Source organism: Myodes glareolus, chromosome 24, assembly GCF_982192425.1.
Source record: "Myodes glareolus chromosome 24, mMyoGla1.1, whole genome shotgun sequence".
NCBI lineage: Eukaryota > Metazoa > Chordata > Mammalia > Rodentia > Cricetidae > Myodes > Myodes glareolus.
In genome coordinates this window covers 17057635-17084920 of record NC_142049.1, presented here as the reverse complement: position 1 = coordinate 17084920, position 27286 = coordinate 17057635, and the positions used below count along the sequence as shown (strand labels likewise).

The following is a 27286-nucleotide window of genomic DNA, read 5'->3' as shown; positions in this document are numbered from 1 at the left end:
TTGGGGGACAGGGAGATGGCTCAGCGGCCTTGTAAACCTGGCAGCCAGAGTCTGATCCCAGGACCCCAAGTAAAGGTGGAAGGAGAGAACCAACCCCACAAGGTTGTCCTCTGACCTCTACACGCGTGTGGTGGCATGTGAGCAGCTGAACTCTGCCCGCAGGTGTATTAGTCACTGGGGCATCTGGGGGATGTCTGAGCGATCACATCTCCAAGGCCGGAAGTACAGTCTCTGAGGCATCTTGCTCTCGGCCTCCTTTCACAATGTCTGTCCTGTCCCGTTCCCAACCTTTAGGAAGTCGCCACAAAGCATCCAATCGCAGGCAGAGCCTCAGAGACAATCAGTCCACGATGGGCCAGTCCTCACACAGAGTCAGCTTCTTCCTCTTAAGCACAAAGGACTTCTTGGATCGTCTTGAACCAGAAGAGGCGGTAATCCCATACCATACCTAGACTAAGACGATTTAATTATGAATGACCCCCTCCTGCCTACTGCCCCAATTCTTTTTTTTTTTTTTAATATTTTTCATGGTTTATTTAACTTTATTTTATGTACATTAGTGTGAAGGTGTCAGATGTCCTGGAACTGGATTTTCAAACAGTTGTGAGCTGCCATGTGGGTGCTGGGAATTGAACCGGGGTCCTCTGGAAGAGCAGTCAGTGCTCTTAACCGCTGAGCCATCTCTCCAGCCCCTGCCCCAATTCTTTTTGTTCATTTACTCCTAAAGCTTGTGACAGAGATGGACTTGGGAGGCACTGGGCCCCTTTATCAGTACTTCCCAGTATGTTTATTTTGTTTAACTCTCTCTCTTCTCCCTCCCTCTCCCTCTCCCGCCCTCCCTCCTCAGGTAGGATTTCCTTAGGCTGGTCTCCAACTCCTGATCTTTCTGCCTCTGCCTGCCTGGAACAAGAGTGTGCCCCTGTACCTAGCTTGCTCATCTTTTTAATTTGTAAATAGAGACGGGCAGCCCAGCCTGGTGCTTTTGCGCCTTTGCAATCCCCAGGGGCCAATGTGTATCTGGCACAAGAGGCTGTCCTTAGCACCAACCACTCTCCTTAAGTCTTCCCAAGCTCTCCTCACCCAGCAGCCTGCTTGGCCTTCACCTTCAACCCGGCCTTTCTGGTCCCCCGAAAAATCCACCTGGGAACCTGGAGAGGAAGTTCATGCCCAAGGCCATGACTCAGCATTTAAGTTTGGGGTCTCTACTATACTACCTTTCCCCCATTCCCATGTGCCCAGTGTCTCTTTGAGTGCCCACAATAGGAGGGCCGCACCCAGCACACTGCCCCCTTGAGATTTGGTAGAGTGGATCCTGTGGGAACCCCCATACCCACCCCTCTCAACTTCCAGGAGGTTCCTCAGGGCCCAACCCTAAAAACTTGTCCTTGGAATTGGCTGCAAGACGCTGTAAGGGGCCAGGAGGCACGCTCCTTCCTCCACTTTGCTAGACATATAGCATGCGCCCCCCCCCAGCTCCCCTCTCCACCCCCCCAACCGTGAGTGATAAGTCTGCGAGCTGAATTTAGAAATTCTTTATTTACATTTTTCTCTTAAAAATATATATAGATCTTGGTGCCCTGTTGATTCTTTGGTTCTGGGTCCTGTGGGGGAAAGCGGTAATGTGTGCAGGATGACTCTATCTGGGCGGCCATTGGTCCAGTAAAGTCTTGTTAATCTGGCCTCAAAGCTGGGCTTCCCTGAGATCAGCCCCAGAGGCCTGGGCCTGGGGCAGAGTTGGCATGAGGGGCAAGGGCTGGGCGGTGCCAGAGCAGCCTGACGGTTAGGAGCAAGGCTGGCTCCACCGGGTCCTTGAGGGTAGGATGCTGGTGTATGGCGCGCTGACAGAGACCCTGCACAGATTGCTGAGAGAGTTGATTGGTGTCGCAGGGACCAAGCGGCTCTCAGGTCCAGGTCTCATTCCTAGCTGTTTTCTGTGAACCACCGGAATATCATGTCCTTGTTCTCCCTCACCCACTTAATGTTGGCTTTCGTCTTCTCCAGAGCTTGCTCCAGAGCCCGGGTGCCCGAGCCAAAGCCCGTGTCTTGGTTATCCTCCTTAAACTGCTCCAGCTGCCAGGAAAACAAAGCGTCAGGTCTGGGCTGGCTCTCAAAAACTCAGCCCTGAGAGGAGAGGGGCTTCCCAGTCCTCTGCCTCTCACCCGACTCACAGGTCCCTGGAGAGGGAGACCGTATCTTGTTCCCTGTATAAGGAGCTAAATCCCTCACCACTTCGTGGGGCTAGAAGTAGTCTCTACACAGAATGGGGAAATCACAGCCCCAGGTGGAGCCCTGCAAAGAGGGTATCGGGCTCCGTTGTGCAATATCCAATGAGTTGGCCCTGACTTTCAGCTGAAGAATCTCAACCCAGTAGAGAGCAAATGAAACAGGTGCCACAAAGGAGCAGCAGCTGCGGGAATTTCTGACCCTCCAGTGCCTTCAATGCCTAAGTAACTTTTTTTTTTTTTTCTTTTTTTTTTTTTTTTTTTTTTTTTTTTTTTTACAAAGAAGTGGGTACAGGGGGGTTCAGCTCAGGAGCAGAGAACTTGCTAAGCCTGATCAAGACCCTCATCACTGAAGTGGGGTAGAAGACTTTTTTGTTGTTGTTGTTTTTTGGTTTTTCGAGATAAGGTTTATCTCTGTGTAGCTCTGGCTGTCCTACAACTCACTCTGTAGACCAAGCTGGCCTTGAAATCACAGAGCTCTGCCTGCCCCTGCCTCCCTGAATGCGGGGGATTAAAGGCATGGGCCACCACTGCCCAGCTAGAAGACTATTACTATTCATTCACAATATACACCGAATCTTAAGGTATCCGCGAAAGAACTGTTAGAACTCAGGCTAAGCTACCTCTCACCGACAGTTTGCCCAGCATGTGTGAAGCCCTCACTTCCAACCCCAGCACCAGAAAAAATAAAAGGAAACTGTGAGACTGATAATTTAGCAAGGTTTCATAATCCACAACATCAACGGTACACCTAGGAACAGCCATGATAACCTGAGACGCGACATGATTGTCCCATTAGAACAGCACCAGAAAATTTAAGCTGTGTTAAAGAAAACTGAGTCAGGTGTGATGGCACACTCCTTTGATCTCAGCACTCGGGAGGCAGTAGCAGGTGGATCTCTGTGGGTTCGAACCCAGCCTGGTCTACAGAGTGAGTTCCAGGACTGGGCTACAGCTACAGGGAAACCCTGTCTTAAAAAATTAAAAAACAAAAACAAACAGAACAAAACAAAACAAAAAACCAAACCAAACCAAACAAACAAAAAAACCAAAACCAAAGGTGTAGGGGTACACCTTAGTGGTAGAGCGCTTGCTTTCATGTCAAGGCCTGGGTTGAATCCCCAGCACCACAAATACACTTTTTAAAATGTCCTATGTATAACAAAAGAATACAACTCTTTAAAACACACAGGCCTACAATGATCTGACACTCAAGTATAAGCAAAGGAAAATATCAAACTAACTGAATTTCATAAAAATTAAAGAGTCTCTGCAAGTGGGAAGCAGAAGCAGGAGGATCATGTGTTCAAGGCCAGCCTGCGCTGTATGGTAAGACCATCTCAACAAAACAAAATAGAAATATGTGTGTGTCAAAGGTGAAAAGACAGTCCACAGAATGGAGGGAGATGTTTGCGAACCATGCAGCTGTGTTAAAATCCACAGAGAACGGTCACAGAACAGCAATAAAAACAGCAGCAGCCCAATTTCAAACCAGGCAAGAGACAGGGATAGAAGCTATTCCGGAGATATGCCGACGGCCAGTAAGCTCTCCTCATTATTTGTCCAGAAAAGACCATAACAATGCCCAGAGATGCTGAGAAATTAGAACAATCCTACACTGTTGGCAGGAATGTTGCAACAGTAAATTTGCTCCGGACTACATTTTGGCCATTTATTCAAAAAAGCTAAACGTGAAGGAAAGCAATGGCCCAGCAAGTCCACTCTTAGCAATATGCCCAGGAGAAATGGACGTGTGTTTGTATAAAACTACGTGCATAAATGTTCACAGCAGCACTGCTCATAAAAGCCAAAAAAAAAAAAAAATGGGAAGAACTGAAAAGTTCATCAGCTGAGGAATGGAGGAAGAGACGTGGTGCATCTACACAATGGAATACTACTCAGTCATACAAAGGAACCATGCATCTTACAATAGGAACAAACCTTTGAAACCTGAGATGCTAAATGAAAGAAACCCGACACGAAAGGGTCACATATTACATAATTCCACTTTAAAAAGGTCATGAAATTTTATGATTCTATCTTATGAAATGCAAAAGTGAAGTAGATGAGTGAGTGCCAGGAGCTGGGGGGATGGGACAGAAATGAGGAGGGACTGCTAGCAACTAGAGGATTTCTTTGGGGAGCTGGTGGCAAAGACTAATTGTACAATCTTACAAATATACTAGAAAGCACTTAAAATGGTACTTTATGGTACATGAATTGCAACTCAATTATTAGGTAAAGGAATCTAGAAATACAATCCTAGTTATTCGGAAGACTAAGGCTAGGAGCTAAGGGTTAGCCTAGGAAATCAATCAATGAATAAATTTTAAAATTCAAGGTTTTTTTTTTTTTGAAAATGAAAACATTAGGGGCTGGAGAGATGGCTCAGTAGTTAAGAGCACTGCCTGCTCATCCAAAGGTCCTGAGTTCAGTTCCCAGCAACCACATGGTGGCTCACAACCATCTGTAATGAGATTTGGTGTCCTCTTCTGGCCTGCAGGCAGATACAATACTGTATACATAATAAAATAAATAAATCTTAAAAAATGGAAACATTACTATATACAAAGAATCTCTATTTGGCCCTTGTTCTGTGAGCGGATGCCACCACCTTCAACTGGGATGGGACAGATCTGGTCCTTACCTGCTGCAGCTCATATTCGCTGGAGAAGCGCCGGGTCACTCCCTGGATGAGATTGGCAAAGGAGAAAGATCCTCCTCCGTAGCTGTGGGGTGGGGGAAGGATGAGTGTGAGCAGTGGAGGGGCAGAGACCTAGGGGGGCATTCTCTGTGAGTGTCAGAGAACTATAGAATTTTACAACCATTTTGAAGGAGACACATGGAGACAAAACAAAATAGACACCCCAAGATCACAAAGAGACCCTGCCAGGACATGCAGAAGCCAAGTCTTGAACACAGCTCAGGCTGTAGGTCCCTGTCTTCTTGTCCCTGTTGGAGATTTTTTTCCCTGGCTGCAGTTTTCTAGGTGGGAAAGTCCAGCACAGGGATGGGGAGGTGTGCGGATCATCCCAGCAACCCCAGCCTTGGCCATTGGTAGTCCAACACCCCAATCAGACTCACTCCTCAAAGAGCTTCTTCCAGTTGCTTCGGACAAAGTCCCAAACCAGAGATTGCCCGGCTGCATTGCTGGCAATGTTGATGATGGTGGAGGTGGCATCCTGCCTCCGGATGTACTCAGGATTCAGAGTGTAACTCAGGTACCTGCAGCAGGAGGCAAGCATAGGGACTACTTGAGAACTATGGTGTCATGATACAGGATTGGGAGCCTGATGTCTCACACCCAATCACTGCCTCTTGCATGGCTCAACATCCCTTTGATGTGTGAAGGGCTGTGGGACAACCCGGGTGTTACCTCCCTCTGCAGGTGGGAAACTGAGTCACAGGGTCACAGGGTCACTGGCCATGCAAGCATGTGTTGCCCTACAACTCCCTGAGAACAGATGAAGGAAGGAAGAAGTTCCAGCCATTGCAGCCCTCACACCAGGTAGGGGGTGGCCGCTCCTCATTTTGACATGAAACGAGACTCAGTTGAATGGTTTGTCACTAACACTGAGGGTGCACTAATGGGTCTAGGGGTCATGAGTGTCCTGTGGATCAGAAACAATCTCTAGCAGTGGTCTCTGGAACTTTGAAGGTGAGGGCTACCAGGGTGGGAGAGACTTCACTGAGGTGCAGGAGACCTTGCCCTGATGCTCACAAAAGAGCCCACAGCAGTTAAGAGTTAGGGATCCAACCCTGACCATAACCCTGTATTCCAGTCTTGGCTCAGGCACTTACTAAGCCTGTGGTCACTGGGCTATTAATTGTTTTGCATCTGAGCTTTTCTGCCCTCACCAGCACAAAGCTGCTAGGCTGTAGGAAGAGGAGCATGGAGGCTTGGCTGAGTCTGTGGGGCCATGTCCTCACCTGTTCAAAATCCACACTTCCCTGCTACAGGCCAGGGCTGTTCGGAGTTTGTCTGCCTCGTTTACCAGAGTGGCGTTCCGGAACTGCTCCCAGGCAAAGTCCCACTCAGCCTCGCCGCCGAAAGAAATAGCATTGCAGTAGACGGTGGACCGAAGGTTGGGGTGGATCCTGGCGTGGGGGAGTCGGGAGCAAAGGATCAGTGGAGAATAGGGAGCAAGGAGTAGCCATTGACTGGCCAGGGCCTCTATTTAGACCAAGGGGCAGAAGAGGACAGGCAGGGAAGGAGCCGGGGAACACTCACGGGTTAACAGCAGGATTCCTCATCCACCGACTAAAAAGTCCAGAAACCAGGTCCTTACACTCTTGGAGACCACTGGAGCAGGCCGTGCTGATGGCGTTAACTTCATTGTACCTGTCCCAGGGGTGACATGTGGTTAGCACATCCTGCCGGGACTCCCACCAAGACCTCTCAACACCACACAGCCAGGGCCCTAAAACTCTGGTCCACCCGACTCTTTGGGAATTTTTCTGCTTTCTTCCTGCCTGTGATTTCTGGATTCCCAAGGTAGCTTCTAGCTTTCAGTTTGAGTCTTTGTTAATGAAGTTAGGACTGTTGAGGTAGCTCAGTTTGTAGACGATTGCAGTGATGTGGGAGAATTGTCTGTATTCTGTCAATCATGTTTTAATAAAACGCTGATTGGCCAGGCAGGCAGTATAGGTGGGAAAACCAGACAGGAAGTAGAGGTGATGCAATGAGAACAGGAGAATTCTGGGAAGCAGGGGTTCCTCAGCCACTCCTGCGAAGACCACTGAAGAGTCAGCATGTAACCTGCCCAGCTGAGAAAGGTACGGAGCCATTATGTGCTAACATAGATAAGGATAATGGGGTAACATAAGTTATAAGAGCTAATAAGTAGCCTGACCTAATGGGCCAATCAGTTTATAAACTTATGGAGTCCTGTGTGTGATTTTTCTTTGTGGCTTGCCGGTTGTGGGGTACTGGGTGGGACAGAACCCCAACAAGCCGGCCCCTCATGTTACATATGGCGCCCAGACGTGGATAACTAAATCCACAGAAGCTTAAAAAAGCTTGGAAAAAGAATAGAATAAAGCATGGCTTCTTGGTGGCAGCAATTTCTCGGGTCTGCTCTGCTTGCTAGAGGCAAGCAAGCGCTCTCATCTAAGAGAGGCTTCCTGACTCAGCTTTAGCTGCAAAACCTTGCAGCTCTTTAAAGAGGTCCTGCCACAAAACACTTAAATGGTGTTGATGAAAAGCTGAATGCATGCTTTTCAGTTTTCAGCCATAGCAGGAAAAAAGCTGTGCCGTTTTAAAATGCTGGCTTTCTGGGCTGTCCTGCCAGAGCAAACTCTGACTTTTTCAGGCAGGCAGTCTGACTGAGTGTGGTCTGTGAGCAGAATGCTGCGGCTTGCTTGCTAGCAAGGACCTTGAAACGCCATAGAGTTGTGGCAGTGAACACAGCTCTTTCTGGTATCTCAGCCATGAGGCTGGAAAGCTAAGGATCTAGCCTTCAAAGCCACGGTTTTCCATATTGCTTTGTAAATTAAAGGCTTATGTAGTCAAAAAAAAGAAGATATACAGTAAAGAGAGATTCAAAGAGGAAGAAAACCTCTAAATGGTTTGCAGTGTGTTTAAAATATTTGCAGGATAAAAGTTAAAGTTCTTAAAGTAAAAAGAAAGAGAGTAGTTGGGTATGGTGGTACACACCTTTAATCCCAACACTTGGGAGGCAGAGGTACATTAACCTCTGTGACTTCAAGGGAAAGAGGTAGAGTGACCTCTGTGGCTTCAGGGTGTGGAGGTACACACCTTTAATCCCAATGCCTGGGAGGCAGAGGCATATTGACCTCTGTGACTTCAAGGGACAGAGGTAGAGATTGACCTCTGTGACTTCAAGGTGTGGTAGTACACGCCTTTAATCCCAATGCCTGGGAGGCAGAGACAGATCTCTGTAAGTTCAAGGTGTGGTAGCACACACCTTTAATCCCAGCACTGGGGAGGCAGAGACAGGAGGATCTCTGTGAGTTCAAGGACAGCCTGGTCTACAGAGTTATTCCAGGACAAAGATATTCAGAGAAACTGTCTCAAAAAGTAATAATAAAAGAAATAGAGGTTAAAATAAAGATGGAAAATACACAGAGAATCTTGATACTGTATGTTATTATGCTCTCTTTGAATTGTTTGAATGCTGAGGAAGGAGCAACAGCTGCTAAAAGACTTTTGTTTATAAATGCTGCTGAATTAATCCAATATAGATATTTTGAAAATACCTTGGCTTCAAAATTGAAGTCAAAAGATATGCTACTTTGGAGAAGAGATTTTGCTTTTGTTTCCACAGAAAACGAGAGACTGTGGATTTATTCAGAGTTAAGAAAAATCATCTTTGACCAAGGGAGGCCACCTGAGAAATCTCCGACAGGAACAGATGGCCCAGATGACAGAGTTCTACATCCAGAACAGATTCAAGACTACTGCCTGAGATGATCAAGACTCACAGGATACTCCAGTCAGGACTTGATTTTAACTCTAAATTTTCTTTAGGTCCCCATAAGATTATCAGCGCCCCCAACCAGCAGGAAGTAGCCTGAAATACTACGCCCACATTCCCAACAAATGGACTATGGGTATTTTCCTTTGTTTAAAAAAAAAGAGGGAAATGATGTGGGAAAATTGTCTGTATTCTGTCAATCATGTTTTAATAAAATGCTGATTGGCCAGGCAGGCAGTATAGGTGGGAAAACCAGACAGGAAGTAGAGGTGATGCAATGAGAACAGGAGAATTCTGGGAAGCAGGGGTTCCTCAGCCACTCCTGCGAAGACCACTGAAGAGTCAGCATGTAACTTGCCCAGCTGAGAAAGGTACGGAGCCATTATGTGCTAACATAGATAAGGATAATGGGGTAACATAAGTTATAAGAGCTAATAAGTAGCCTGACCTAATGGGCCAATCAGTTTATAATCTTATGGAGTCCTGTGTGTGATTTTCTTTGGGGCCTGCCTGCTGTGGGGTACTGGGCGGGACAGATACCCCAACAAGCTGGCCCTCATGCTTCATTGCAGCATTCAGGAAACCCCGGATTTGATCCCAACACATACAAACTGAGGGTGGTGATGCCCACCTGTAATTCTACCACTTGAGAGCCTGAGGCAGGAGGATCAAAAGTTCCAGGCCAGCCTGGGCTACATAAGACCCCATGACAAAGAAACCCACAAAACCCAAAACACTAGAAGAGCCCACAGGCCAGGTGGGTTCTCAAGAGAGCTCCCTGAGCTTAGGAAGGCTCTCTCCCTGGCTGGTGGTCAGACATGGAAGGATCCAGAGAACACTTCCAGGTGGCGTTCTTAGCTCTCAGGTCATGTGGGACGTCCGGACTCACAAAAGTCACACTTACTGTTCCATCAGCGTGTCTGGGCGATTGGTCCAATCGTTGGTTTCAGCTTTGAAGTGATTGAAGAGGGGTGTGACTTGCTTCAGCAGGTATTTCTGGGGAGAGAATGTAGGGTCAGTGTCAAGGATCCAGGTCCACCTGCCTGGGCTGGCAGCCTCTGCAAGAATGAGTGGGTACTGGCAGGCAGGGAGAGGTCAGGCTGCGCCCAAGGCCAGCACCTCAGTCTAGGTTTCAGATGACTGAATTGGTGTTCTTTCTCCTCAAATCCGGTTAGTCCTAATCCACGTCATCCACCCATCCCTGTTTCTGACTATAACACCAGGTCTCCTTTCCTGATCTTACTGTGAGCAATTTAGGGAACACAGATGAGCAAACAAACAAACAAACAAACCTAAACAGTGGACATACCAAACTACAATTTCTAAACAAGCAAGTTCATCTCCTCTTATTCTTGCATTCCTTTCTTAGCTGTGCTAATTCTGTGCACTGTTCTTTTTTTACCTGACTCATGTCAGCCCCACACTGTTATTAAATTCCTTTGTAGATTCTGATTTGATGTGGCAGACTGGCTTCTGTGACACACTGAAGCCCTTCTTCAATGGCAAAAGGGATCAACCGCTCCCCTCCCCAAGAACATCTTTGTTCTTGCAGGAGAGTTAGTGGTGGCTGTGATCCCAACACAGGGCCACTGGGAAGGGAGGAGGGAGGTAGGCCCAGCCTGGCAGAGATGAAGGATTTGCCCACCAAGCTTTTGCAGAAAAGGACTTGTTAGCCAGGCAGTGGTGGCACACACCTTTAATCCCAGCACTTGGGAGACAGGCAGCCTGGTCTACATAGCAAGTTCTAGGACAAGGATACACAGAGAAATTCTTTCTCAAAAAAGCAGAAGAAGAAAGAAGAAGGAGGAGGAGAAGGAGGAGGAAGAGAGGGAGGAGAGTGAGGAGAGGGAGGAGAGTGAGGAGAGGGAGAAGGAGGGGAAGGGGGAGGAGGGGGAGCGGGGAGGAAGGGAAGAAGAGGGAGAAGGAGATGAGGGTGAGAGGGAGAAGGGGAAGGGGAAGAGTGAGGAGGAAGAAGAATGAAAAAGAAGGAAGAAGAAAGAAAGAGAGAGAGAAAGAAAGAAAGAAAGAAAGAAAGGAGAAAATGAAGAAGAAAACATAAAAAGAACTTGCTGTAATGAGGCTCAAAATTTAAAAACCTGAGCTAAGACTAGGGCTTTGAGTACTAGAAACTGGAATCCAAGTCTGTAAGTCAAACTCCAGCCTGGCTCCTGTGTCCAGTGGCAACCTGCCCTCATTCACAGGAGATGCTAGACCAGAGAGGCTGGGGGTGCTGGGCACACACACAGTGAGAAGGGTTACAAGGAGGTCAGAGATAGAGGTTTCCATCAGTTGTCATTCTGTCCCCCAAGAGTATGAGTAGGCGCTGCCAACTTCACTACACACAACAGAGGCCCATGCCAGGGACACCAGACAATCCTGAGAGAACATTTAGGACCTATGGCCATTTTCACCTTTTTAGGGTGCTTCCAATCCCTTTCTGTCATTGTCTTTATCATCATCATCACCATCATCATCATCACCATCATCACCATCATCATCATCACCATTGTCACCATCGTCATCATCATCACCATCATCACCATCATCATCAACACCATCATCATCATCATCACCATCACCACCATCATCATCATCACCATCATCATCATCATCTCACTATGTAGCCCTGACTAGCCAGAAACTTGCTCTGTAGACTAGGCTGAACTCACACTCAGATCTTCCTACCTCTGTCTCCTGAGTGCTGGGATAAGGGCTAGCACTGCCACACCCTTTTGTTCCAATTCTGGTACAGCTTTGGGTCACTGTTTATTGCCTCACCCTCAAATCCAAAAATGCCTCTCAGCCTCCAACTTGACAAGAGACCAAAACAAACAGAAAGCTCAGAGGAAACAAGTCAACAGAGGGAAAAGGAGACTCCACAAGCCCGGTAACAATCGTCCTCAAGAGAGACGTGAAGACCCTGTACGGGACAGCAATGAGAGAGGCAAACTTGAGGGGTCCCTCCCTGGGGGAGAGTGAAGAGTCCCCAAGCTGGAAAGTAGGAGGGACATAAAAATCAGGCCAAAGCAAGAGAAAGCAGTGCAATTACTCAGACTTCCAGAAAGACAGTAAATGGACAACAGACAGGGAAGAATTTCAGAAGGACAGTAAAATAGTTCTGATACAGCGCATCTGTGTACAAGCTGGTGAGACCCAGACTGGCCCACCAGGACTGCTACAAGAGCCCAGAAGTTTCCAGGAAGGAAAACTGGTCACATACCAAGAACTGGAAATGACAAAAGCTCTGGACTTTTCAACTGTAACACGAGAATCCTGGTGTCAACAGATCAAGACCTTAGACATTCTGGGTCGTGATTTCCAATTCAGAGACTTTCCAAACCCAGATAAATTCTCAGCCCAGTGTGAAAGCAGAACAAAAGACATTCCTGACAACTTGCCTGAGAAAACCTACCCTCACAAATCCTCCTCCAAACTCTTAAGACCGTGTACTCCCTGAGAGAAAATAGACAAGGGAGTCATGGGATTCAGGAAGTAGACGGCCAGTCAGTCAGTAGAAGACCTAGTGTATGGCCCAAGCAGCAGTTCTGGAAGTGGCAGAAGACTCCAGGAAAGGCCCAACCCCTCCTACGGGATCAGTCCACAAAGCCTTCCTAGATATGGGAACACAGGTGGCAACATAACACTCTAGCTGGTTCCGAAGGGTATCCAGACCCCAGGCGTATGCTGCATGCTGGTATTGTGATTGTGCTACAGCACCAGTTTGAGAGGAGCCTGGGCAAGCACAAAAAAGTTCCGTTTACCAAAATAGGCATTTGCTATCCTAAGCCGATAGTGGGTTACTTTTAATTGAAAACAATAATAACAGCAACAAAGATGGTTCAGAGGTTAAGAGCACTTGCTGCTCTTCCAAAGGACCCAGATTTGATTCTCAGCACCCACATGTTGTCTCATAACCATCTGTAAATCTAGTTCCAGGGGCCCCAGGGTCCCAGACCTTCTTCTGGTCTCTTTGGGCACCAGACACACACATGGTATGCAAACAAAGATACAGGAGAAACATTCATACACACAGAGCTCCTGAGTTCAATTCCCAGCAACCATATGGTGGCTCACAGCCATCTATAAGGAGATCTGGTGCCCTCTTCTGGTGTGCAAGCATACAGGCAGACAGAACAATGTATACATAATAAATAAATACATACATACATCTTTTAAAAAGTTAAAAATTAAAAAATTTTAAAGATTCCATAATGACTTTCAAAGATTGAAAAAAAGAAAGAAAGAAAAGTAAAAAAAAAAAAAAAAAAGAATTCCAGGCCAAGCAACAAAGACTATCTAAAATATGGACAAGCAAATAGAGACAAGCAAAACAATAACAACAAAACAACCACCAAAAACTGGGCTAGGAAGTTTGTTCAGTTAATCAAGGATTTGCCATGCAAACATGAGTTAGTTCACTTTCCAAAACACACACACGCACGAACACACAGAGACACATCACCAACACCCGCAATCCCAGGGCTGGGAACTGGGCTGCAGGGTCAGTGAACCCAAACAAGAAGGTGGAGGGAGCTAAAGTGCTTGCTGCCCAAGCATGAAGACCTGAATTCAAATCCCCGATCCCATATAAGCACATGCCTGGAAGCCCAGCTCTGAGTGGACAGACACAGGTATTGGCCAAACACAGGCTAGCCAAAATGGTATTGACCTGTGACCTCCACGCATACACAATATGCGCAACACATATACAATCAATCAAATCCCAACAACAAGTCTCTTAAATGTGGTCTACAGAGCTAAGACTCCACCAAATGAGCATCGCAGTGTAACTCAGCCAATCCCAGCTATCAGACGCATTAACAATTCCTTTACCCGCTGTTTGCTCTTTTATGAAGGATGCCGTGAACATCCCATGGGTGTGACTTCATTCTGAGCGTCTTTGGTCTCTCCAGTGGGATCTCCACATAGCTAAGCCACGCTACGAACCTGTCAAAACCTGTAAGACCAGTATCTTACTGCCAGCCTGGGAGGATGGGCAGTGGCCAGATCCACACCTCAGCAGACCAGTGCTGCTAGTAACAGCTGCTTAAGGCACCTGGCTGGTAAGACAGGCCTTTATCTTCCCGTGCAATGTCCTCTCCAGGCCTCCCCAAAGCATTAACTTCCCATATTTCCAATGTGCAGATCTTGTCTTCATGGTGGGGTGTCTACTCTTCTAACCTTCTCTGCGCCTGTTCCTTCTAGATCCTCCAGACTCTGTCATCTTCCCCACACCTACTTATTTTCTTGAAAGAGCTTGGACAGGTAATGCTCCTTCCCAGCGATCTAACTCGGACACTGGAAGTCAGCAACTCATACCTGCATGGGGCCGTAGACCTCGGAGCGGTCAAACATGAGCTTGAAGTAGTTAAGGCTGGTCAGGGCAGCCTCCCAGGGCATGTATTCTGTTTCGTTGTAGAGGAAGAGGGTGTTGTTCAGCGCCAGAGTGATGGGTATCTTTTGAGCACTGGAGACAAACAGGAAGGCTCAGGTCAGCACCCACCCAACCCAGCTACACCCTGGGGACCCTAGCTCAGGTTCTCAAGGACACACCTAAGCCTGGGTCCCCTGACACCTTCATATTTTCCATGGGAGAAGGGGTGATACAGGTGCTCTGTGGTGCCACCAATTGGGCCCCACCTCAATCTACTGCCAGTCATGTTTTCTCGTATATTATCCTTATTTTGTTTAGTTTTTACTATGATAATTATTTGTGTGTGTGTGTGTGTGTTTGTGCTTGTAGGTATGTTTCTATGAATGTTTCTATGAATGTGGAGGCTAGAAGCCAACGTCGGCCTCTTCATCATATTTTTTCAATGACCGATACTCTCTATTTTATTTTTTTGAGATGGCAGGTCTCTCACTGAACCCGGAACTCACTGAGTCCAAGAGGCCAGCTGGCCAATGAGCCCAGGAACCTGCCTCTCCCCAACAGTCTTAGGGTCACGGCACACTACTATAGTACTTTGCGGCACCAGGCTCTTATGGGCTCAGGGAGTCTGAACTCGGTTGTCCTCATGCTGAGTGACAAGCACTTTACTGACTGAGTCATCATCTCTTCAGACCCTTCTAGCAGGACCCTGCCTCCCTCTTCTGGCTTAGGCATGTGTGGGCATTGGGTTCACAGATGTCTCTGGGGAGCGTCACTCATGTCAAAGAGCTCAGCACCTCACCATGCACAAAGAATGCGTTCAATAAACATCACTGCGACCAGGCTCTGTCGCTCTGTCCTGCTCAGCCCAGACTTTTTTTTTAATTTTTAAAAAAGCACCAAGTGTAGGTCTGGTGTGCACACAGCACTCTGGAAATATGGGGCCGTGGGTGGGAAGTGGACGGTAGAGCAGGACGGGCCTGTGTGTGGCTGCTGTGACACCTGGAGTAAGGTGTTCTTAGGCTGCCGAAACCCTTCTCCATAAAACGGCCATGTGGGGCCCCCAGGAAGCTGCTCTAGGGGCCCCTGGCGCAGCACCTGGTGGGCATCTAGAACAGCAGCGGGGACATAGGCCCAGTCACAGGCTTCTTTCTGCCTCAGCCAGGAGGGCACTCACCTGGCCAGGTCGAAGGAGTCGTGGATAATCTGTGCACGATTGATGGCAGGGATAACCTAGAAAGGGAAACCGTGTGACCCTGGGCTTACAGGAAGGGGCAGCCCCTGCGGAATGATGGGGGCAGGGCAGGAGAGATACCCACAGTGAGGTCTGACTGCAGCTGATTCTGAATCTTCCTCCAGTTGCCTTCATCGTAGTTCACCTGGTAGTAGCCCGTCACACCCAGGTTCAGCAAGACCCACTCATTGGCTCCAAGGGTCTTGAAGTCATCATTCTGGCCTGCGGAGCAGGGCCAAGGGCAGGACTGAGTGGAGTGTGCCAGAAGGTCATGAAGGACCCTGAGCCTCCTCTCAGCCTCTACCTCACCTAGACAACTTCCACGGGTAGCCTGTGTAGGACACAGTTCACTTTCTGGGCCTTTGCATGGAACCTGATCCTGATTCCTGACCCATCATCCCGTCATCCCAGTCAGATTTTACAGTAGATTGTCAGAGAGTTCCTGAATGTTTCTAATTGTGTGCCTTCCTTCTGCTGCCTGTGATTGGCCTTCACCTTCGACTCTTCAGTGCCTGGTCATATAAGGCAGATAACTGTACCTGCCAATCACTTTCCTAAGCATTTCACGGGAATTCCATCCTGGAATTCTCACACGGTTCAATGGAGCAGATGTAATCAAGAATTTTGATAGAAAAGAAAATAAAGGTCAGAGAGGGTCGGTAACTTGCCCAAGACTACACAGAAGCAAGGTGAAAAGGAAACAAAGACATCAGCTCCATTTGTGGAGTGAAATAGTGAAGGTAATCTTCCCTCAGCTCTCCCATAACCCCCTCCCCTCCCAGAACATGGGCCAGGAGCCAGCAGATAAAATAGGACTGGATTACTTTGCTTGGTTTCCAGCCAGTAGGGCTCCTCCTGCTGCTGCCCTCCACTTTTGAGAAACGGAATGGGCACGATCCAAGTGTAGCTGCAGTGAGAGACCCAGAGGCCAGTCAGTGATGATGGCAACTCTTGGGCACACCATGGGTACCCCCTCAGGTGCCCAGAGATGTCCCAACACCGATCCCAAGTGTCACCGTGCTCCTGACCCGACATGATCCCCTTCCTGTGGTCCACCCTTCCCTGGGACCCAAGCCTTGGTGACCTCTGTGCTCACTCAAACTGGGAAGGGCGGGTAACAGTGGACTCAGGGTCAAGGAGGAAGTGTTCCTGGGAGATGTCTCCTGTAGTGGTGTCCAGAGTGACAACGGGAAAGCCCATCTGTAGAATCCAGCGGTCCATGATGGTACTCACGTTGGTTGGGAGTTTAGTTTCTGTCTGGTTGTCCACGGCCTGTTCGAGGGACACAGTGTGGCTGACAAACCATCGTCCTCCTGTGCCTACCGCCCAGGTAGCCTTATGGCCAGCCTAAGCCTATGGTGCCCCTAATACAGGGCAGGGGAGTGGAGGACAAGGGACCCCATCCCATCCAGTGCTGCTTCTCCTTGTCTGCCCAGTGCTGAGTGAGCTGGAGGATAACCTCTCTGCCTCTAGCTGACGCCACACTGATGACACACCTGGGTGTGACCCACGGTCAGGGCACCTTCTGAATGTTTAGAGATGTGAACAGAGAGAGATAAAGCAGTACCCAGTGTTACAGGCAGGAGCAAGGGACAGGGCTTGTGGGGTGTGGAGGAAAGGTACCCCAACAGGAGGGAATGGGGGTGCCACAGCCCTTTTTACTGTCTTCTTGGGTCTTTTTCATCCTTTTCCAAATGCATGGGCACCGCTTTTATAGTCACAGCAAAAAGCCAAAGACATCTGCTAGTAACTAAAACTGCGAATCCCTGAAAGCCGGGCAGAGGCGTGGCTGTCAAAAGGGAAAGCTGAGGCAGGGGAAGTCTGGAGCCACAGAAGACAGGGAAGGGGAGCAAGCTTTGCTGGAAGGCAGGAAGGCAAGCGGTGGAGGAAGGATCCAATGGAGCCCCACCCAGACAGCTGCCAAAATGGGGGGTGGTTAATAGACAGGCTGTGGGTAGGGAGAGGGGGGACTGAAACCTGCCCAACTGTGACTCCGTGACGTTCCCTCCCCAGTGAGATGGCCTTGGGGCCCAGAAGGACAGGGCCCAGCCAGGGAGTGGTTGGGCAGGATGATAGGGCCCTAGGAATCAGGAGGAAACACTGATGAGGAGAGATGGGTGGGGCTGAGGAGGGGTGGGCAAAGTCTGCACAAGACTGGGAGGCAAAGTGATGCGGGTTCATGTGCAGGGTGGACTCCAGCCCTAAGGAGAAACAGGGAGGAGAGGGGCCTCTGGGGAAGACAGGAGGGCTTGGAAGCTGAGGGATGGAATGTGAGGCAGGGAGGGACAGAGGGTCAGAGTTTGCATCCAAGGTGCTGGTGTGTGCAAGGATGTACCAGGTAGGGAGGGCCACAGGGCACAGGGCAGCCGTGAGTGCTGAGTTAGTTAAATGGCTGGTGCCAAAGTTCTCGCAGAAGAAAGAGGAAAAGGAGGATAAGGAAGAGGAAGGGGAATAGAGGTAGTAGTTTGGGCATAGGTGCCCTGAAGCTCATGTTCTCAGCACTAAGTGATCCCACAAGCTCCACCATGATCTGTCTAAGCAAGAACATCAAGTAGACCAGCTCTGGTGGCACAGGCCAGTAGGACATGCGGCAGAGACAAATACAGGAGGATCTCTGTGTTCAAGGCCAGCCTGGTCTACAGAGAAAGCTCCAGGACAGCCAGGGCTACACAGAGAAACCCTGTCTCAAAAAAAAAATAATAAAAAAAAACTGAACATGTTGGCAAGCATCTGTAATCCCAGCACTTGTAAGTGAGACAGGGAGTCAACTGTTCATGCAGAAAAAAAGACCCTGCCTCAGAAACAAGTTGAGAGAACCAACTGAAGAGAACCCACTAAAAAAAAATGAAGAAAAAGAACTTGAAGTGAACAGGGAGAAGGGGCATTTCCCACTGCCTTTAAGGATTCATCTTTACACCCATTTTATAGACGAACGACTGAGGCTCCCAACAGTTTACCTTGACTGGCAAACAGGGAGCTGGGCATGCTGTCCCCAAGGACCTTGAGCCTTAGGGCCTTAGTGGAGAAGGCATGTTACTCACCTTCTGAAGGTGCTCCCACAGGTCCAGATAGACGGTGTTGGAGTATTCAAAGGCATGGAGGTAAGACTGTAGAACAACAAACCTTGGTAAGGGCTGGGTGGTCCCCAGGGCTGTGGAGGACTGTGCTTAAGGGAAAAGCCGCCATGCCGAGGCACCACCTGGAGCGATACTCACTGCAAGGCCCTTCTTAAACAGGTCCTCTGTCAGGAAACTGGACAGCATCCGGATGACTGAGGCTCCCTGGGATATGGGGAGAGGGAGCTCAGAAGGCCAAACTGGCTACCAGGGACAGACATCCCCAGAGCAGCGGCTGTGCTGAGGTTCCCTGCAGGATAGATCCCTCCCCACAGTCCGCTACTCTCAGGGCCTCCAAGAAGCACCTTGCTGTAGGAGATACTGTCAAACAGTTCGCTGATCTGGGCCGGCGTGTTGACCTCATCGGCAGGACTGGATAATGGGTGGGAGGAGGCGAGTGCATCCACGGCCATCACACGATACACTTCATTCTGCACTATCAGGTCTTTCTGCAGAGCCCCCAAATGCCATCAGGTGACTGGCCCAGGAGGGGTATATCCTAGGCAGTCCACTCTCCCACCTCGGCCCAATTCCCAGGATGGTGGCTTACCAGATTCCAGGTGGGTTCTGCTTCATCAGCACCCAGATATTCCACATAGGAGGCAAAGCCCTCGTTCAGCCACAGGTCATTCCACCAGGCCACCGTCACCAGGTTGCCAAACCACTGCAGGGGACACGCGAGTCTGCTGAGTTTTACAGGCCTTGCCATCACCAATAGCAGGTAAGCACGGCTGACTGTCTACTAGGCACAGGCCAAGTGAGGGCTGAACACTCCAAGGCCTCTGCTCCTTCTTGCTTCCCCAACAGCCATCTATCTACCTGATGGGCCAGCTCATGAGCAATCACGGTGACCACCCGCTCCTTGTTGCTGATGGAGGAGTCCTGAGGATCAAAGAGCAGGGAATTCTCACGGTAGGTCACTAGCCCCCAGTTCTCCATGGCTCCAGCGTTGAAGTCGGGCAGGGCAATCTGGTCTGTGGAGGGGAGCCACGTGAGAGCGAGCGGGCATGGGTGAGGATCCAAACACTCCTCCCATGAAGGCCCCATGGTCACTCACCAGACTTAGGTAGAGGGTAGGGTGTATCATAATGTTGGGCAAAGAAGTTTAGGATGCGGCCTGTCACATTCAGGGCATAATCACCATGGCCCGCGTCGATGGCACTGGGCCGAGCCCAGATTCGAATCTGCATAGAGAGAGACAGAGAGAAAGAGAGAGAGAGACAGAGAGACAGAGAGACAGAGAGGAGATATTTATTATGTAACAGTGTTCTGCCTGCATGTATGTCTGTCTACAGCCAGAAGGGGGCACCAGATCTCATTACAGATGGTTGTGAGCCACCATGTGAATGCTGAAAATTGAACTCAGGACCTTTGGAAGAGCAGGCAGTGCTCTTAACCACTGAGCTATCTCTCCAGCCCCAGGTTTGAGATCTCAAGGAGAGTAAGTAGAGTTCCACGATCCAATGAGTTGGAGGTCGCTGATAAGTCAGGATGGGGACCAAACAGATTAAACAGAAAACCAAGCATGGTATCATATGCCTATAAACTCTACACTTGGAAGCAGAAGTATCACAAATTCAAGGCCAGCCTGGGCACATTAGTGGACCCTATCTCAAAATTTAAAACAGAAGGGTGGAGAGATAGCTTGATGGCTGTGCTGGCTAATTTTATGTCAACTCGAAAGGTTAAAGTCATCTAAGAGAAGGAACCCGAATTGAGAAAATGCCTCCATTTCTCAGTGGACTGTAGCAAAATGTAAGCATTTTCCTAGTTAGTGATTGATGTGAGCGGGTCCAGCCCATTGTGATGGTCCTGGATTCTATAAGAAAGCAGGCTGGGCAAGCCATAAGGAACAAGTCAATAAGCAGTTTCCCTCCATGGCCTCTGAATCCACTCCTGACTCCAGGTTCCTGCCCTTCTTGAGTTCCTTCCTGACTTCCTTCAGCAATGGACTAAGATGTAAAAGTGTAAGCCAAATAATGCCTTTCCTCCCCAATTTGTTTTTTTGGTCATGGTGTTTCATCATAGCAATAGTAACCCTAACTAAGACAGTGGTTAAGAGCACTTGCTCTTCTTCCGGAAGACCTGGGTTCAGTTCCCAGCACCCACAAAGCAGGTAACAACCATTTGTAGCTCTAGTTCCAGAGGATCTGATGCCTCTTCTGGCCCCCAAGGACACTAGGCATGGAAGTGGTGTCCATGCTTACATGTAGGCAAAACACCTACACACATAAAACAAATTTGTTTTAAATTTTAAAAAGGAGCCAGGCATAGTGGCACACAACTTTAATCCCAGCCCTCGGGAGGCAGAGGCAGGAGGATCTCTGTTAGTTTAAGGCCAGCCTGGTCTACAGAGTGAGTTCTAGGATATTCAGAAGACTCAAAGACTATCTCAGAAGAAGAAAAAAAAGTCAGAGAGTTTAGAGGTTTAGAGCCCGAGTGCCTGCTGCTTTTCCAGAGGACCCAGGTTTGATTCCTAATCCCCAAGTCTGGGGGTTCACATCCACTGTAACTCTGCCTCCAAGGGACTGGACACTTCCTTCTGGTCTCCACAGGCACCTGTACTCCTGTGTGCATACCACATACAGGCACACACTCATACAAATAATTAAAAACACATTTTTAAAATGGGTTTTATAAAGGAGTTGGTGATATAACTCAGAGGTAGAAGATTTGTATGGTATGCACAAGGCCCCATATTCAATCCCTAATAGTGTAGAAGAAACAAAAAAAAACAGTAAAGATCTGTCTCCTGTGGTCAGGAGCTTCCTTTTCGAAGAGGAATTGTGATTTCTGAGTTCCAAACACAGACTGAGAAGTGCTTAAGAGTGCCTGGTGTCACTCGGAGCTGGGACTAAACAGCCTAATAATTCAGAAGCTAGTACTGAGAAGATCTAGGAAGGTTCCCCAAGCCAGGACAGGGCCATCCCAGGTCATAAAAACCCAGTTCCATACCTGAACAGCATTGGATGAATTCTCCTGAGCATCATCGGTTGAGTTCTCCAGTTCTACATAAGTGAATTCGCTCACAATGTAGGCCAGCAGGTATGTGGACATCTTGGGGGTTGGATGGAACTCCGTGATGGTCCATTTAGGGTCTCCCGGAAGGGAATTGTTCTCTGGGCATGGGACACATGAACATGTGGGCTTCCTGCTCTGCACTCCAGTCCAGAGCAAACCCAGGGCAGCCAGGCTCACCTTTGGGAAGCATGTTTGACAGGGCTGTGTAGCCAGTGGGGTAGATGAGTGTGATGTTGAATTCAGCCTTCATGGCTGGCTCATCAAAGCAGGGGAAGGATTTCCGGGCATCAGGAGCCTGCATCTGCGTTGTGGCCACCACTCTGTCCAAATCAGAGTGTTAGAAAGGGTGCTAGGAGAATATCTTTAGGGTACAAAAGAAGGGGTACATGGAAGGCTGGCCCAAGCTGCTTACTGCCCTTCACCCAACTCCCAAACAACTTCAGGACCCTGGTCAACATGCTGCCATGGGAGACCAAAGTTTCCAGACTCCATCCAAATCCTGGCAGGTTCCACGCCTGTGTGAGCTGAGAGGTCATTTCAGGCAATTTTCTCTCCTCTCAGTATTCCTGTCTGTCCAAGGAACCCTTCCACCCCACATCCCTAGAGGCTGGAAGACAGTACCCCCAGTAACTGCCCACCACCACCACAGATGAGCAACAGGGCTGCTGAAGTCTCCTGAAGGCTCCAGCCCCTCCTTTCCATGATCCCCAGATGCAGCCCTATCTCAGCCTGTGCCCATAGCCCGGGAACTTACTTCTTGTTGCCATTCTCCTCGTATTCGCTGCGGTAGAAGCCAGCCAGGTCGTCTGCCAGCTCCCCCTGGAACTGGCTATCCATCTCATACTGATTGCCTTTTACGAGCTGTCCGTTCAGGTGAACCACCAGGTACTCGGTGCGCTCTACCAGCTCAGTTTTGGTGATGGTAGGTGCCGGGGAACCACCCAGGGCTCGCAGTTCCACCAAGTGGTTTCCCTTTAGGGTGTAGTTGAGCTTTTTGCTGTGGATAATGATGACATCTGTGGTCTCATTACAGGTAAAGCGGACAGTACTGTTACCTTCAAAGATGTACAAGCCCTGGTCATTGGGGGTGAGGTATGGTCTCAGAGTCACCTGGTAGGAGTCAGGTATCAGAGTCTTGGGCAGGCGGTACTGGTTCCAAGGTAAGCTTTCATTTACAGTGGTGGCTGGGGTGGAAGTAGAGGTGGTAGCCGAGGTGGTAGTAGTCGTGGTAGTAGAGGTGGTGGCTGGGGTGGCAGTAGAGGTGGTAGTGCCAGGCAGTGTGGGAGCTGTGGCAGAGTTCTCCGCGTTCTTGTTCTTCTCCTGAGCATAGACCACTGACAGGGCTACGATCGTGCACACGGCTCCCACACCCAGCACGATGCCCAAGATGCCCAGGGGCTTGGAAATGTAGAAACCCTTGGCCATGATGCTGGTGGGCAGGGAGCTCAGAGTGGCTCAGGCCAAGCAAGAAGCAGAGCAGCCCTGGGCCAATTTATATCTCCCAGGGGGCAGAGCCCCACTGTCTTTGGATTGGACAAATATTAACCAGGGCTCAGGCGAAGGTCACTAACTTAGATAGGGATATTCTCTGCCCAGGCTCTGGAGAGATCAGAAACGAAACAGTGTGCAAAGCTGGCGTGTGTGTGTGTATGTGTGTATGTGTGTGTATGTGGGGGGATGCCTGCTGGGAGCAAACAGTGTCTGTCTGGTTACAGGCTGCAGGTGGCTGAGAAGTGGGACAGGGGGGATCAGGCAGAGCTGGGACTGAAGGACAGACTGCAGGCTTGGCACTCAGAGGGCAGAGGGGAAGGCTGGTGACACTGATCCACCTGCAAGCACAAATGGAGGACAGAGAAACAGAGGATTGAGGTGAGACTTAGCAAAGGATTCACCCAGCCCAAGAGGTAGGACAGGCAGAGCAGAATAAAGACAATTCCCAGCATACCATCAAAAACAAAAACAAAAAACAAAACAAAACAAAACAAAAAAAAACCCACTGAATCCACCTTTGTGCTGGGTTCCCTGAGAGATGTCAGGACCTGTGGGGACATTCTTCAGATTCTCTCCCTTTCTTTCCTGACCAAATTCTTTTCTTAATTCCCCAAGGAGAGCAACATATATCTCTTTTCCTTCCTTCCTCCCTCCCTTCCTTCCTTCCTTTCTTCCTTCCTTCCTTCCTTCCTTTCTTCCTTCTTTCCCTTCTCTCTTTCCCTCCTTCCTTCCTTTCTTCCTTCCCTCCTTCCCTCCCTCTTTCCTTCCTTCTCCCCCCACTCTCATAGTTATAGCGTCCCCCATGAGTAAATAATAGTATTTCCGCCTCAGTTTGCCTAGCAGATTTTAGGGGAAGCATATGGGCCATCCTATGTTCCCATGTTCGAAACTTAGATCTATGACCTTTCCCCCTAGCACAGTACTGCCCTGCTTTCTGTCCTGGGTAGACACGAGCATTTACCAACTCCATAACATATAGCCTTGCCATTCTCCTGCACCAGTCCTGCCTTTCAGACCGCCACACTGACTGATGCTCACCCCAACATGCAGCTCACCCCTATCTCCTCCCAGCATTCAGCAGACTCTGCTGTGTTCTCAGGAATTCCCTGCTTCCTCCAGTGACCCTCAAACCTCTTACGCATCAGGCCATTGCACTCCACTGTTTCAAACCTTCTTTTCACTCCCTGGGACCCAGGCCCCACCTTCCTAAGGGATCCACACACAACGTGCAGAAGTCAGCCTATCCACTTTCCACCCTCACCCTGGACGGGGACACACACACACACACACACGCACACACTGTCACAATACTTCAGCCATTATCTAGCCCCTCAACCTCAGGGCCCTTGCACAATCAGTGCATGCTGCTGCCTGGACAGACTTCACTCTCACCCTTACTAGCTTCTGTAGATTCTTATATTATTATACTCTTATTATACCCCCTCATCAGCTCCAGCCCCAATGGGACTGGCTTTCCCACCATGCATGTCCTCTTCAGATCCCTGTACTTCAGCATAGGCTTTTACTCCATTCAGAGGTAACTGTGAACCTCAGGCTTGTTAAACTAAGACCTTAGTTTTTCTTTTTCTTTTCTCTTTTTTCTCCTTTCTTTCTTTCTTTCTTTCTTCCTTTCTTTCCTTCTTTTTGTTTTTTTGTTTTTTGTTTCTAGAGACAGGGTTTCTCGGTAGCTTTGGAGCCTGTCCTGGAACTTGCTCTTGTAGACCAGGCTGGCCTTCAACTCACAGACATCCGCCTGCCTTTGTCTCCTGAGTGCTGGGATTAAAGGCATGCATCACCACGCCCAGCTGCCTTATCTATTTCTGCCCCCAGACTTGGCTCTGTGCCTGGCACCTGGTAGGTACTCCGCATGGATCTGTTGGGTACACGCTCACGTATGCAACTGAGTGAACTGGCCAAAGTCCTGAGAGTCCACCTGTCGCCCTAGACTTTACTCTCACAGTCAGCCACAGGGGTGCGCCTTAGTGCCCTGAAATCTCCCAAATGCACACCTTGCTGGTATCCTTGGAGCAAGGAGGGACTTTAAGTCACAAAAACCCTGACCCTCGAGGTCGGTCTGACAACCGGAGGTTATTATTGGAGATTTTCTGCTTGGAGAGACCCGAGTTTGGAGCCAGAGGAGGCTAGGGATGGTAATACTTGCTGTGTTGCTAAGAATGACCTTGAACTCCTGTTCCTCCTGCTCTTGTGTCAAAAAGTCATCGAAAAGCCGGAGAGGTGGCTCAGTTGATCGTGCCTGCTGCTCAGGCTTGAAGACTGACTTCAGAGACCCTCATAGTAATAAGTAATTAGAGTAATAAATAAATAAATAGGTGGACAGTTCAGAGACCCAGGTGGAAAACAACCCAGAAAGACAGACAGTGTGGACTGCTGGACAACACACACGCAGATACACATGTGCACACATGTATGCATGTACACACACCCACACGAAAGCAGCCAAGAACATAATAGCTGTGGTATGTCTCACGCCACGAGCCTTTAATTCCAGCTCTCAGGAGGCAGAGGCAGGCAGTTTCTGTGAGTTCAAGGCTAGCCTGGTCTATCTATATCTGGAGGCCATCCAGAGCTATAAAATAATCGATTGACTGATTGATTTTTTTAAAGAGGGATTCCTGCTGGGAAGTAACGTTTGTGGGTAATAACTGATGTCCCAAGGTTTCCTGTGACTGTCAGTCACGTTTTTTTCCCTTCAAATCATCCAGCAGGGCCTGGTTGGGCTGAGGTTGTGTGAGCTTCCTACAACCGAACTATGTTACTGCTTTTGGCGAAAAGAACTGACTCCTTGCTTGGGACCCCACAGTAACAAAAAAATAAAAACCTAATAGTCCTGCCTGCCTTCTCCATCTGTCTCCTTTTCCTTAAAGCTACGAGACCAGGGGCTCGGTCAGCCAAGTACCTGCCTCACAAACGTGAGGATCCAAGTTCAGCAATGCAAGCACCCATTCATAAAGCTGGTCACAGCGGTGCAAACCCATAACCCCAGCTCTGCGAGGGGGAGACAGAAGGGTCTGCGGGACTCAGAGGCGAGCTCTGGGTTCAGTGAGAGATGCTGTCTCACAAAAAATAAATAAATATGCCGGACGAAGGTGGCTGATGGAGACAGGTGGATCTCTGTGAGCCTGGTCTACTGAGGAAATCCCAGGATGGCCAGAACTGCTATACAGAGAAACCCTGTCTCAAAAAAAAAACCTAACTAAACAAATAAATAAAAATAAGTAAATAATAAATAAATAGGTGGATAGTGGTAGAGGAAGACCACCTGTGGCCTTCACACACATTTGCACGCACACAAGGACTCGGACACGCAGATACCGAGACACAAATAAAAGAGTTGGGGGACAGGGAGATGGCTCAGCGGCCTTGTAAACCTGGCAGCCAGAGTCTGATCCCAGGACCCCAAGTAAAGGTGGAAGGAGAGAACCAACCCCACAAGGTTGTCCTCTGACCTCTACACGCGTGTGGTGGCATATGAGCAGCTGAACTCTGCCCGCAGGTGTATTAGTCACTGGGGCATCTGGGGGATGTCTGAGCGATCACATCTCCAAGGCCGGAAGTACAGTCTCTGAGGCATCTTGCTCTTGGCCTCCTTTTACAATGTCTGTCCTGTCCCGTTCCCAACCCTTAGGAAGGTGCCACAAAGCATCCAATCGCAGGCAGAGCCTCAGAGACAATCAGTCCACGAAGGGTCAGTCCTCACACAGAGCCAGCTTCTTCCTCTCAAGCACAAAGGACTTCTTGGATCGTCTTGAACCAGAAGAGGCGGTGATCCCATACCATACCTAGACTAAGACGACTTAATTATGAATGACCCCCTCCTGCCTGCTGCCCCGATTCTTTTCGTTCATTTACTCCTAAAGCTTGTGACAGAGATGGACTTGGGAGGCACTGGGCCCCTTTATCAGTACTTCCCAGTGTGCTTATTTTGTTTAACTCTCTCTCTCTCTTCTCCCTCCCTCTCCCGCCCTCCCTCCTCAGGTAGGGTTTCTTAGGCTGGTCTCCAACTCCTGATCTTTCTGCCTCTGCCTGCCTGGGACAAGAGTGTGCCACTGTACCTAGCTTGCTCATCTTTTTCATTTGTAAATAGAGACGGGCAGCCCAGCCTGGTGCTTTTGCGCCTTTGCAATCCCCAGGGGCCAATGTGTATCTGGCACAAGAGGCTGTCCTTAGCACCAACCACTCTCCTTTCAAGTCTTCCTAAGCTTTCCTCACCCAGCAGCCTACTTGGCCTTCACCTTCAACCCAGCCCTTCTGGTCCCCCGAAAAATCCACCTGGGAGCCTGGAGAGGAAGTTCATGCCCAAGGCCATGACTCAGCATTTAGGTTTGGGGTCTCTACTATACTACCTTTCCCCCATTCCCATGTGCCCAGTGTCT

At 49.1% G+C, this 27286-nt stretch overlaps 1 protein-coding gene across 1 annotated transcript; it reads right to left on the bottom strand.

Annotated features, from left to right (window-relative positions):
* Nucleotides 1-1517: 1517 nt before the first annotated feature.
* LOC146889889 (aminopeptidase N-like) lies at nt 1518-22881 on the bottom strand. Its single transcript, XM_087901474.1, has 20 exons — nt 22156-22881; nt 21579-21721; nt 21336-21499; nt 19438-19564; nt 19200-19354; nt 18931-19044; nt 18686-18829; nt 18480-18545; nt 18306-18371; nt 16361-16536; nt 16089-16171; nt 15350-15486; nt 15208-15263; nt 13979-14126; nt 9564-9655; nt 6454-6564; nt 6153-6320; nt 5307-5447; nt 4870-4951; nt 1518-2070 (listed from the first exon to the last, which is right to left on the bottom strand). The coding sequence occupies exons 1-20, from the start codon at nt 22824-22826 to the stop codon at nt 1921-1923; spliced, it is 2994 nt and encodes a 997-aa protein (XP_087757600.1). The 5' UTR covers nt 22827-22881; the 3' UTR covers nt 1518-1920.
* Nucleotides 22882-27286: the final 4405 nt, after the last annotated feature.